The sequence below is a fragment of the Rhinolophus hipposideros genome (assembly GCF_964194185.1).
Source record: "Rhinolophus hipposideros genome assembly, chromosome: 23".
Taxonomy (NCBI): domain Eukaryota; kingdom Metazoa; phylum Chordata; class Mammalia; order Chiroptera; family Rhinolophidae; genus Rhinolophus; species Rhinolophus hipposideros.
In genome coordinates this window covers 15069492-15082945 of record NC_138069.1, presented here as the reverse complement: position 1 = coordinate 15082945, position 13454 = coordinate 15069492, and the positions used below count along the sequence as shown (strand labels likewise).

At 48.3% G+C, this 13454-nt stretch overlaps 1 protein-coding gene across 2 annotated transcripts; it reads left to right on the top strand.

The window, feature by feature from the left end:
- The first annotated feature begins 507 nt into the window (after positions 1 to 507).
- ECSCR (endothelial cell surface expressed chemotaxis and apoptosis regulator) lies at positions 508 to 10562 on the top strand. 2 transcript variants are annotated; one of them, XM_081035807.1, is made up of 10 exons: positions 508 to 628; positions 3782 to 3823; positions 4143 to 4190; positions 4354 to 4413; positions 4883 to 5020; positions 6569 to 6682; positions 7074 to 7172; positions 7389 to 7425; positions 8107 to 8203; positions 8377 to 10562. In XM_081035807.1, exons 1-10 carry the CDS (start codon positions 568 to 570, stop codon positions 8383 to 8385), a joined length of 705 nt encoding a protein of 234 aa, XP_080891933.1. In that variant the 5' UTR covers positions 508 to 567; the 3' UTR covers positions 8386 to 10562. The 2 variants fall into 2 exon arrangements, with proteins under 2 accessions (XP_080891933.1, XP_080891932.1); XM_081035806.1 differs by lacking the exon at positions 4143 to 4190.
- The last annotated feature ends 2892 nt before the right edge of the window (positions 10563 to 13454 follow it).

The window sequence follows — 13454 nt, the reverse complement described above, 5'->3', positions numbered from 1 at the left end:
ATGCTTGGAATGTGGTCCTTTTGTTTTTCTATTAAGAATAACAATAATGTAAGATGCTGGGAGTCCCATTTGCATTGGGAGCCCTGAGGAGGAAGAGGAATGTGGAGAATTCAGAGCCTACGGAGCATGGGCGGCTGGTGGGCTGAGCTTTAGGGCTCAATTATGGTCTAAAACAGTATGGGGAGGGACTAGAGTTACAGTCCAGGAAAATCTCTGGGTGATGTGTGGAGGGACCTGATGGACCCTTTGGAGGGGAAGGGGCAGGGGCGAGGTTGCCATCAATGGTCTTAGTGCATAGGCCCTTAGTGGCCCAGCCATGTGGAGCCCCACCCCCCAACCCCAGCCCTGGGAGCAGTCGCTGATGTTTCAGCCTTACATCCTCATCTGGGCTGTCCGGCTGAGCAGGGCCCCTGGAGCCAGTCCCAATCTGTTTCCTTCTATTCTTTGACAGGAAGCTCCTGGAGAGCTAGACCCCACCCCCTCCCCGCCCTAGCACTCCCTCTCTCTTCTCCACTATGGACAGAGCCTTCACGGAGCAGCTGTCTGCCCGTCACAGACCCAGCTGACATGGGGACTGTGGGAGCGACGCAGCTGTGCGGGGCGATTCTCAGTTTCCTCCTACTCCAAGGTAAGAGGCACTGGCTATTCTCCTTCAGCAGTTCCTCTCCCCGACTGGCAGTCCTGGGCCTGTCCCTTCGGGACACACACCACATACGCTCTCCATTCAGGGCTGCGTCCAAGGGAAATTCCAGAGCCTTTCCATGAAGGGGATCAGTTGGATTGGGAGGTGGTCATCACCAGGCCAGGGTAAAATAGACTAAACTTTTCTTGTGGGAAAATTTCCCGGCTGAACTGGGGCTCCCATAGAGGCTGGCCTCCGGAAATGTGGAAAGTGACTGTCTTGGTAATAAGATTGAGTCCCGGAAGCTCCTTCCAGGGTGTTCTAGCACAAAATTGTCTGCACCTTGGGCTTCACAGGTGATCGTTTTTTCTTCTTTCACATGGGAGTAACAACCTGGGAATTCCAAAGACTGACATGAGGCTCAAATCACAGCAAGAGGGATTCAGGTTAGATACAAAGAGGATGTACACAGCATCCTTACCCAAGGGCCTAGAAGAGACGACTTCCAGAGGAGACACATGGAAACCACACCTCTCCGACTGGGCTGTGCTAGCTGAGAAGTTGAGAAGCAGCTCATAAGGGGTCCTCTAATTAGGGAACAGTTGCTGGGAACCATGAGAAATCCAGGAGATTCTGACTCACAGGGCAGCAACTTCCCTTCGATCATCCTTGCCCTGCCCCCAACTCACCCTCCTGGAGTCCTCTGTGGAAGATTCATGAACCTGTGGCTCAAAGCAGCACGAGAGAGTGCAAGAGTGCTCAGATCGGGAGGGAGGATGGCCCATTTTTGGTAGTGGGTGAGAGCGCCTGATTACCAGAAGTCTGTCTCCTGGAGGAGTCGGACATTTCTATAAAAGCCCATCCCACCCCCACCTCCCCTTTCCTGAGGATAGAGTCACACATTTGATCTGGGGTTGGGGGACTAGGCTGTTGCAGAAACTGAAGAAATGGCCGAGATTAAAGGTAAGACTCATGAGGTCACATTTTCAGGCCTAGGCTTCTCCCAGCTTCTTTACCCACTGTCATGTTCCAGACAAGTGCCAGGGCTGGTGATGACCTGTGTAAATTCTACCTAAGCCATGCACACTGCTTGAATTTCCTAACCCCTCATTCCAATATCTCAGAGCACTTACTATCTCCTTAATTTTGGTGGACTGAGGAATCCTTTTAAGGATATTTGCACCCACAAAGGGACCTGACTGCAGATACACAAAATCAGGGCAGACTTGAGACTTGGAAGATTTGAGAGAATGGGGCAAAATTATATAGCATTTATTGAGCATGGACTGTCTATCAGGCACTGCGTTTTCTTTTCCTCACAACCACGTACGTGGTACTAAAATCACTTGCATTTTAAAGAAGAGAAAACTAAGGCCCAGGTCAGTAAGTGATAGCGTCAGGACTTGAACTCAAGCCTATCAGACTCCAAAACCCATGATTTTAATTACTAAACTATACTGCCGAGGAAAACAAAGTGGTAGTGGTGTAGGGGGAGGAGAAAGAGGCTAGACGGAGATGAAGCAGGTAGGGATTAGGGAATGGAGACAGGAAAATAAGACATCCCAGTGGCTGTGTTCTTTGAATGTCTGCGTGTCCAGTGGTCAGACGCACCTGGTCTGTAGAAAACACATGCTCCCTGCATCCCTCCTCTACTCACAGAGAAATAGACTGGTGACAAAAAGTTCCGGTGGGGGCAGGGGGCAGGAGACAAAGAGCAGGCTAGTAGGACTTGAGCTTGTCACTTTGGAACTCCTTTCAAGACACTAGTTTACTAGTTTGGTTTCTAGATAAATGAGGGAAGGCAGTGCTGTGCCTTCCCACTAAAAATTGAAGTTATATAACCGGATAGAGTTTGACGGTATGTGGGATGTCCTCCATCGATGACTGACAGAAGTTTTCAGGATATAGCTTGAATTGAAAGGATCATTCCCTAGCTGGAAAGAGTTCTCTCTAACCTGGGGCCCCCTATAAATTTTAACTCCCCTTAACTCCACCCAACCAGGGAATGGGATTTTCCTGGAAAATCATGGTCCAGGGTTTGGGCAAGCTTGGGCTTGGAAACGATTAATTCCGTACTATCCAAGTGATAGCCCCATGGAGGAAGGCAGTGGCTAAGGAAAACAAACAGACCAGTTGGCTGCCACAGGCTGGGCGGGTGCCTGGCCCCCAGCCGCCTCTGTTTACCCAGACCTGGGCTTGGTGCTTCCCTGATGATGAGGGGCCCAGGGAGCAGGAGGACCAGAGCAGTGGCTGCAGTCCCCGCTAGAGTGGAGGGACGGGAACCCAGCTGGGCGGCTCCACTTCCCCGCCTTGTTTTCCTTCCACATTGTTCACAGGTTTCAAGAATGATTTCATTGTGGAAAATGAGCAAACACAACCTGACCTTTGAGGTCCCACACACACAGGGGACACATACAGTATATGGGCATAGAAATACACACACACATTTGCGTAGAGGCTGGTACGCATACACATGTACTTACAAAAAATCTAATGAGGGCTCCTCACTGAGGTCTTCTAGTAACTGACTTCTCCCTGGGTTTGGCCAACAATGAGCATTTCTGAGTAGCCTCTGCCTGTGAGAATAAATTGGTCACTCGTTCTAGAGCTTCCCTGCCTCCTGTATGTACCTCAGAACTCACTTATTGTGTAGGCCCCTATCTCCAGCTGGAGGAGGACGAGAAATAGCCCAGATGCCAACCCTGACCCCTAACTCCATCTTATTCACCATATCTTTCTACCGCATTCCCTTGGGGCAGGACCAGGATGACAATATTCACAGGGAAAAATGGATGGCTCAATGGTAGTGTGGTGACAACGTTAGCCAAGAGACCTGGAGTCCTTGTGTAGACTTGACAGGTCACTTGACAAGTTCTGTCCTTGGACATATCACTAGTTTGAAAGAACCTTCCCCTGTCCTTGTATCAGGTTGCTATAAAAGCCATGTGGGATGGAAAAAATAGGAAAGGACTCTGGGACACTGAATCATGAGGTGGTGCTGATGGTGCTATTCAGTCACAGTCTGAGAGGAAGTCAGCCCCTTGAGTTCTTTGTCGGCACAGGAGGCTTGGAAAACCACAAGGCTCAGGTTCTTCTGTCGCCTCTGTGCTGGGCAGTAGACTCACCGAGCTAGTCTGAGTGTTTCGCCTTCTCTTGCAGGCCACAACTGCCAGCCCACACCCCAGACCCCCAGCCCTCAAGGTAAGACCAAACACACAGGGCCCCCTCCAGTGTTTAGGTCTGGGAGCTAAAGGAGGGTAAGAGGAGCTTAGACTTGTTTTGTGCTGATCTCAGGTGATTAGGGCTGGGGCAGAGCTCTCAGGACATCTAAGGCTGAGCTCATCTAAGGACCTTTTTCAGCTTGGCCCAGTCTATCATGCCTTGAAAGAGGAGAGAAATGAATGGTTGAGGGTGGGGGGTGGGGTAGGCAGAAAGACTAGAAAACATCAGCTATAGGGAAGGAGAGGGAGACAAAGCAATAGGAGGCAGCGGACCCTCAGCTTCAGATGATATGTTTCAGGATCCTTCAGTCTAAGTCTCACCACAGAGCCAACTTCTCCCAACACAGGTGAGTAAGTGTGGTTGCCAAGGGGCCAGTCTCTGCCCGCCACCCAGCCCCCTGACCAGCACTTCAGATTTGCTAAGAGCCCAAGGGTTCTCATATGTGTGGGAAGTGTGGTGTCACCAAACCTGCCCCACCTCTAACTCCCCCTCTGTCTCTGTCCTTGCAGGAGACAGCCCTTCCTCAGAGCCAAGTAGCCCAAGCCCTCCATGTAGCACCAGGACCCCAGGTACTCTGCCACTCAGACTACAAATGCCATCCAGGGAGGGCCCAGTGAGGAAGCAGACACAGTTTCTGCTCGAAAGGAGAATACCGACAAGTAAATAGGACCTCACCTTGACAATTACAAAGCAGGGTGAGAGGGCTGTGATAGGCAGAAGCGTAACGTGCTGTGGGAGCTCAGACAAATGTCAGCCACTTCAGACTTGGGGACCAGGGAGGACATCCCAGAGTGAGTGAGATCCAAAGCTGAGGCCCCCACAAGGAGTTAACCAGATGAAAACTGTGGGGTGGATGGTGGTAGGATGTATTCCAAGCAGAGAGAACTGCACAGGTAAAGGCCCAGAGGTGAAAGAGAGGATGGTTTCTTCTGGAATGAAAAGTAGTAATGAAAAGGACAATTTTGGACTAAAAGAGCCCTCCCTTGTACATGCTGGCCGAGGCCCTAAGCAGGCTGACACATGCTTCCTAATCCATAGCTGTTCCAGAGAAGGCCTCACAGGTCCCCACAGTAGCCAGTAAACCCATGTCACCGAGGTCACGCGCCATGCATGATCACACCCCGCCCATGTTGGACCTGACGCAGTTCCAGGCACAACAGCACAATTCGGGACCCGGTGAGTACCTGGGCTGGCAGTGAAATACACTGCCTCATGTCTGGCTGGGTTCCTTCTTCTCCTCTTCAGGGGACCCAGGTCCTGTCCTTCTGTCATGCAGGGTGTCATGCGGGGTCTCTGGTCCCACTTTCCACATAAGAACGCAGGACATGGTGAGGCCAAAAAGGAACACCCACGGAGCCATAGGTAGGGGAGTCATACCACTATATTCTCAATGGCGGCTGGTTTGGAGACACAGGAAGCAGGAGCCACACGATCCGCAGCCTGCCGTCTGCTACTCTGCCAACCAACCTCACTTGCTAGCTGCAATCCTCCTCTCTGCAATACGCGGTCCACACAATCCATGCTTGCTAGCTCAGCCACAGCAGTTATATCAGGGGCTAATGGCTAACCGGTAACAGCTGATGGCCAACTAGTCACAGCTGATGACCATCTACTACCCGAGCCAGCACATTTCTATGTGAGGCCGAGAGCCTGGGAACTGCTCTCTGGGACTCTGTCCCCACACCTACAATGAGGGGTCTTACGGCCAGGATCCACATCAGCGCACCCTGGTTTGGGAGAGAATAAGAGGTTTAGTAGAGAGCAGAGACAGGGATTTGGGCCTGGTCACAATGAAGGTAGAGTCTCGACTCGGGACTGACAAAGGCATCAAACAGGAAAGGCAGGTTTAAGTAGAACCCAAAATGATGGAAAGGAAGGCAGAAAAGGTGGCGAAAGGGCTACACACTTCTCAGGACAGGCTGGCCTTCACCCAGCATCATGGGAGGAGAGCTGGGCAGGGGTGGATACCCGCATCTTGGCCCTGCTATTTCATGACACGGGCACAGGTGTCCCAAGCAGTGGCAGCAGCAGTGGCAGTGGCAGCACAGGAGGGGGAATGTCCTATCTTTGCTCACAACGAAGAACAACCTGACCCTTTCTCTCATCTTACCCCTTGGCTCTGAGATTTTTTTTACACTCCCAGACTTATTTGGGAAGAGCAGGGCAGGGGGGCCGTGAGGACAACAAAATGGAACATCACGCAAGCCTGTAGTACGAGCTGAAAAGGGGAAGAGATCGGTGACCATACCACTTTTTAAGAGGGCCAGAAACTTGTGTCCTTTAGCTGGCAGCCGGGCTCGTTAGATCAGTGACTGGGGACAAATATCCGGTGTCCTTCCTTCTCTCATTTAGATCCTTGGCAAAACACAGATGGCTCTACCTTGCTTAGTCTGGCTCCCTATCTCTGTACCCTAAGTTCCTTTCCTCTGGGCTCCAAGGGTTTGGTGGGAAGAGCATAATGAGGGCAGCATCCTAAACTTTCTGGAAAACTCTGGAACTAGTAGTAACATGAGCAACCAGCAATGTTAGCCACGTGATCCCACATTACCCACTTCCAACACCCATCCTCATGGGATCTGGTAGGAGAGGCAGGGGAGAAGCCTTTTCTGTAGGGCATGAGCTCTGTCTGCTGTCCTTTACCTGGGGAAGAAGGAGGGGAACTAGCTGTCTCTGATAGGCTGTGTCGGTTCCTTCATTGATGCACCCATCTCCACTCCATTTTAGACACCTCTCAAAATGTTACTCCCACATCAACCACCATGAGCCTGAGGACAAGAGAAGACTCAACCATCCTGCCCAGCCCCACATCAGAGACGGTGCTCACTGTGGCTGCATTTGGTAAGAGGGTGGAGAAGGTAGGGTATGGCCGTGGACCCCACCCCTGAACTGACTTGGGCTCTGGGTCCAGGAAAACAAATTCAAATCTCATCCCTTTGTTCTAGGAGGGATTCGCTGATGAAGAACACTGGTGGGAAAGAACTGACTCTCCAGTCAGTTCTTCCGGGCTCTGCTGGGTTCCATGTTCTCGTGGGAGGACTGGGCAGGGCTGTGAAGCCTACTCCGGCCAGGGCAGCAGGCTGAGAGCTCATTCATTCAGCAGAGAAGGGGAATTCACTTTGCTCTGGAGCCTGGGGACACAGCACTTAGCTGGGAGTAGAATTGGAACACCTCTTAGCCCCTTTTGTCCCCTCCTCTACCTCCCCTTCACTCCATCCTTTTCCCTGTTCAGGTGTCATCAGCTTCATCGTCATCCTGGTGGTCGTGGTGATTATTCTAGTCAGCGTGGTCAGCCTAAGGTTCAAGTGTCAGAAGAACAAGGAATCTGAAGGTACAGGCCTGAGCCCCGGGGTTCCCCTTTGCCCCTCTTTGCTGAGGGACCCAGAGCTAGATTCTAGGACTGACACAGCCTGGAGTTGAGGGAAGGAATGGTACATCAGCACCGCTAGATGAAATGGGAGGGTCCACTTGGGTGGGCTTTGAGGGGCAAGTTGAGCTTCTGAGTTACACCATGTGACTCCCAATCTGTGCCTTTGGAATTTTACAGATCCCCAGAAACCTGGGAGTTCAGGACTATCTGAAAGGTAAGACTGTCAGAAGTGTAAGTAGAAATCATCTATCTAACCTCTCAGTCCCCCACTCCGAGAGGGAACCAACACTTCATGCCTTCTACACACACACACACACACACACACACACACACACACACACACACACACAGAATCCTGACAGCCTCCACTGAGGCCATGGTTGTGAGCGGGCAGGACAGGGGCGGGCCTGAAAGAAAGCAATCAGGTGACCGGAAATGGACTGGAACTCTTCAGTCCCAATCCCTCATGAAAAGTGTAGGAATTCAGATTCTAATACACCCCTTAAATAAGAAGATACTTATTTAAGGAACCACTTATTGAATACCTTCTATGTGTCAAGCCCTGTGGTAGATATTTTACAATGTTATTTCAAATTCTTAGAGCAATTCTTCAAGGCAGATATTACTACATTTTATACATTTAAAAATTGAGACTTAAGAGATGTTGTAACCTGGTCAAGATCACACAAGTAGTAGGTAGTAAAATGAAGATTTAAATATAAGTCTTTTGGACCTCAAAGCACACTCCCATTTCATGATGGTCCACCACCAAAATATAAGTTTATTGAAACAAAGGTCTAAATTTCAACAATCCCTCCCCACAGTTCTTTAATTCTCCCCCCAATTGCCCTCTCACGCCTCCTCTCCATAACCCATGTTCCCTTCCTACTCCTAGCTGCTCCACAGCCAATGGAGAGAAAGACAGCATCACCCTCATCTCCATGAAGAATATCAACATGAATAACAGCAAAGGATGCCCTGCAGCAGAGAAGGTACATTTTTCCTGGTTTCTTCTTCCCTTTCTCCCTCCTCCTCCTCCCTTCAGGCTCCTTTTTGTTCGTTAACCAGAAAGGAGATACTCTCAAAGACCCAGGCACTTCTCTTCCCTGTTCTATCTACCATTCCCAAGAAGTTCACCCTTCCTCATTAAGTATTTATTTTGCAGGTTCTTTAAAAGCAACCTTGGATGAGTCCGAGGATGACACAGCTGCTCTGTGACTGTAAGGAGGAAGGCGACGGGATCAGTAGAGGCGATGGACCACATATAAATTATTTTATTGTTTCACATCTACTCCCAGATCTAAAGGACACTAGCATCCCTCCAGATCTGGGAGCAAAGTACCAGTATGAGAGATTCTTTCCCATATGGACAGCCACTCTAGAAACATGGCCTGCTCCTCCCACCTTCTCAAAGTCACAAGAAAGAGGAGTCTACAGAGCAAGAGTAAGGAAAATGACAAGGTGGATTGGTCCTTTCTACTTTGCATTAAAATATGGCAGTCTCATTTCCTTTAAGGTCTATGGTCCTATGTGCATTTCTTAACAGTGTTCTAGCAGCGTGGGGCCTCCTTTTGTAGGCAAGGCATGCATGCAAATTTCTGCCCCTTTTGGGGAGCTCTCTGAGAGACCTGGGAGGTGGGGAGGAATTTTTGTCAGGTCTGCCTTGGTTTACCTGATTCATTAAGTAGGGAATAGGTGACTGACTAACCACTCCAATAGAGGGGAGAGAAAAGGAGCTGTAAACAGTGACCAACTGTCACCAGTAAAGAAGTTTTAAATCTGGAGAGTGAGAACAGGAAGCACAATGCATTCTGATAGGAAACTCCAGTGGTGAGAGCTGAAGACTCTAAGGGCAAATGTCCTCTGCCTGCCCCAGGGTAGACATGCCTCACTGTTGTCCTAGCTGTGGGAATAACACTGGGAAGGTCTGGAGCGAGGATTGGTCTGTGACTTCATAAACCAAAAACCCACTCACTTTACCCCATGCAGGCATTATCTTTGCATCCTAGAAAAAGAATAAAGGATTACAAGTACTATTAGGTTGATGCAAAAGTAATTGCGGTTTAAAAGGTTAAAAATAATTGCAAAAACCGCAATTACCTTTGCACCAACCTAATATAAAGTCATTTGAAGAGAAGATGGAAAAGAAAGCAGTTATCTGTTTCTTAGTAATCTCTCCCATGACACTGGTTTGGAAATGAATCTTGGTTGGGGAGACTCAACAGAAGAGTCATCTGTGTATGTGCACGGAGTGTTTAACTTTATAAGCATCTGCTAGTGGGCAGTTTAGAACACAGATTACCCATTCTGACACACTATATGCTATTTTCTTCTGGATTTAGACTCTGCAAGGTGATATAGGAGTGAAAGCCTGGAACAAAAAGTTTCATTCTCTTAGCCCAGCCTCAGCTGAAAATGCACTGGGGGGCTCTGGGCAGCTCGACCCCCAGGAGGCTCGGCTAGTGGCCTGGAGCCCAAGGACCTCAATGACGGCTTAACCCTGGAGGCTGCTCATATGAACTATTAATTATGATTAAACACCATTTCCAGTAAAAAAAAAAAAATTTCATTCTCTCCTTGAATGGACTGAAGAATCCCACTGGATTCTAAAATCCTCTAGGGCAGGGCATATGACCTGCTCATATTTGTAGCTCGATGTGGTACATTGTACCCAGCACATCTGAGGCCATGAACACTGGCTCCTGAGTGCAGGAAATCTAGTCACAAGGCTGAGCTCTGCCACAGACTCGCAGCTTGATTTTGGTGAAATCACCCCCCACCTCCGAGCCTGTTTTCTTACTTTTAGAGAGGTGGCTGGACTACGTGCCTTCATTGTCTTTTCTGGATCTTATATTCTACAATTCCGTAAACTCTAGATGTAGGAAAAAAGAACACAATCTTTTAAGTAAAGATCGTTTTGGGTGGGAGCCAGAGACAAATCTTAGGTGACTCTGGGCAAGTCTTTTACATTCTCTGGACTTAGCTTTCCCTGTGTATTAATGTGAATACAGGGAAGGATGAGCCCTACCTGGCCCTGTCTACCTCACAGGCTACTTGGTAGGTAAAATGGTATAGTAAATGTGGAGATACTTGAGAAGTAAAAATGCTAGTTGACAATTATAGCAGAAAATGGGGAGTCCCACTTCAGGATCAAGGCACCTGTTTCCCAGCTGCTGGGAGTGTTGGCAGCTGAGGAGTCATAGCTGGTTGATGACTGGTTGGTGGGGTGGGGGTGGGGATGAAGATCTGGATGTCTTGCCTCAGTTTCTCCCTCTGCCCCAATCCTGCTTCCCTTTGCCTCACAGTTGTTATTCCCAGGAGCACTCACCAATAAAGCTTCAAATCTGAGTCTTAGAGTGTGTTTCCTGTAGTACCTAACCTATGGCAGCAATACCACAGCATTTTTAAAAAATAGTTCAGATATGTATTACTTAAGGCACGCTGCAAAAAGCACAGGACTTCCTAGCCAGTTCCCGTACAAAACGCCATCATTGGGATAGAACTGTCCAGGTGACATAACAATGTCTTGAAATACCGGATTCTGTTTCAGTTGTTATTCTGACTGCCAGGGGCACTTAGCTCAGCTGCTTATCAAACTGGACTAATTAGGTCAAGATATGAGTTTCATTCTAGACAACTCAGCTGGCGTCTCCATTATAAGGCCACAAACTTACCCTGACTCTGGACAATGTCCTGCAAATATGAGCTGTTGCTCATCGGTATTTATATGTGTGAGAGAGGGGGTAAACTGGGATTAATATGAAATCGAAAGGCTTTTACCCTGAAACTGACACTGCAGTCCCACATTCGCCATGTTCATTGCCCAGTTGCTGAATAACTGGCCTTTGGGAAGGGGTCCAGGATGAATTCACTTAATGTTAATTCTGCTCTCTAGCAAACTATATGAGAGGGAGTTCTGCTGGAGGATCCTACTACTTATGCAAATACCAGACTCCACCTGACAGGAAATCTGAGTGCAGCCTTCTCTCTTCCTTGATGTCTAGACAACAGGATAGTGGCCATTTACAAGACAGCTTCCTCCCTATTCTAACACAGGACTACATAGCTCCAAAGTAGGAACAGGTGGTGGGGTTAGGGTGGTTGCTGTAGTGTGTCCTCTCACTTCCCCCCCCCCCCCGTCTATGGGAGGGCAACCAGTAAACCAGTTCAGGTACAGAGGCCCAGTTGGACAAAGGGATCATTTACTCGGTGTATTTCTTCTAGGGCTGGATGGGGCAGCATCTCAGTCATATAGGGCACACAGCAAACCTCAGTACCATCAGCAAAAATTCACTACAGTTCAACAAGTATCTCTAAGGGTAAGTAGAGAAAACTCACAGAGATCTGAGGCTGGCTCTTGGTAAAGTGTTTAGTGAACAAAAGAATCATGGCAGGCCTCTTTGGCCTAGTTCCTGCACACAATTTCCCAGAGCCAAGCTAGTGCTACTTAATTCTATTTGAATCTGCTGGAAAACAGGCTTTGCTCAGTAGTGTCTCCACCTGGATTTGTGGATGTCCTTTCTCACTTCTTTGAACTTCTTTCTATGAACTTCTTTCTACACCTACCTCCTTACCTTTGAGAACTGCCTCAGAGATCCCAATTGCCCTTCCCTCATTTTCTTCCCAGTTGCTCTCTCACTCTTCCTGCTGGTTACTTTCTCCTGACACTGCCATCCTGAACCCTTTGAGCCCACACCTTCCTCTTTTACCAAACACAGAGATTGAATTTGACAGTAGTAATATTTTTGTTGAATGGTTGGTGTGCTTAAACAAAACCATGGCTTCTTCAAGAAGTGTTCTAAACGTTGAGGTTTGGAGTTCCAAATTAGTCCTGGTGCTAGTCATAGAAAAATTCATCCAGAAGTGTTAATGAGAGGAAAGTTACATTTGTATGGCAATATCTGAGAAGACTGCAATGCTGAATCTTTTTTTTTTTTTTTTTACTGATCTAGGAATAAATGAGTCATCTAGAAAAGAAACGGGAAGTGAGGTTTCAGAGGATGATGAGAAAGGTTGTTGAGGTACCAGACACTTCCAAAAGGTCCCAGTTTCTTAAATCTTGTCCAGTGTTCTTCACCCTGGACTCTATTGCTAAGTAGCCCCATAATTCATAGTACCCCTTTTCAATCCATTTACCTCCTACAGTGCTCTAGCACTCACACTCTCAACCTGATACCTCTAACTTCACAATACTATAACATCCCTGAGTATCTCCAGACCTTAGCCCTATGCCCTTGGACTGCAAGATGCACCCCACCTTTCCTTGTCTATCTTCCAGGGCAGTCTTTCTGGAGTGGATGTCCCTGATCAGGTCCCTCATCTGCAGAGCGCAAGTGGCTTCTTCAAGACCCAGCCTTCTTTTTTTTTTTTTTTTAAAGTGGGCGTTTTCTTTTCTTTTCTTTTCTTTTTTTTTACGGGGAATAGGACTTTATTGGGGAACAGTGTGTACTTCCAGGACTTTTTCCAAGTCAAATTGTTGTCCTTTCAATCATAGTTATGGAGGGTGCAGTTCAGCTCCAGGTCCAGTTGCTGTTGTTAGTTGCAGGGGGCGCAGCCCACCATCCCTTGCGGGAGTTGAGGAGTCGAACTGGCAACCTTGTGGTTGAGAGCCTGTGCTCCCGCTCCAACCAACTGAGCCATCTAACACTGGCCCATGTCAGAATCCAACCAGCAGCCTTCGGCGTTCGGAGCACTGAACTCCAACCGCCTGAGCCACCAGGCCGGCCCAAGACCCAGCCTTCTGTGAGATCATTTGTCCCAAGACCATGACTAAAGGGAAAGGATAGAACTGTACATCACAAAAGGCTTGTATCCTTTGAATTTGTGTCTAGGGCTGTACATCTCCCCATCCCAACTGCCTAAGTAGTTACTGGTTGATACCATAAATGACATAACTGATTCCTGGCTAAGAGTTCAATGAATTCCAGGTAAAGTTTTGTTTGGGGATGTACATGATCATTTTTCACTTTTGCAGACCTGGTCTTTGGCCATCTGAACTCACCTGCAGGCATGAGTCAGTAAGGACACTGTACCCATCCACCTCGGAAGAAGTGCTTTTATTCTTTGCTAAAAGGCTCCATGCAAATCTGAGCAGGAATATTTCATTTCCTTTTTACTAATCTCCGAAGTCCGGGTCCTTCAGAAAAGAAGGGAATGGGCCAAGGAAACGACGAGGGTAGAAGAGAGGAGAAAAGTCTCAGAGGGCTCTGGAGTAGGATAGGATGAAGGATAAGGAACAGCAAA

Excerpts from the sequence above, each read along its gene's own strand:
- ECSCR (XM_081035807.1), top strand. The coding sequence starts at position 568 with ATGGGGACTGTGGGAGCGACGCAGCTGTGCGGGGCGATTCTCAGTTTC. Across the intron at positions 629-3,781 it reads CAGTTTCCTCCTACTCCAAG|GCCACAACTGCCAGCCCACA; the intron begins GTAAGAGGCACT and ends CTTCTCTTGCAG. Across the intron at positions 5,021-6,568 it reads ACAGCACAATTCGGGACCCG|ACACCTCTCAAAATGTTACT; the intron begins GTGAGTACCTGG and ends ACTCCATTTTAG.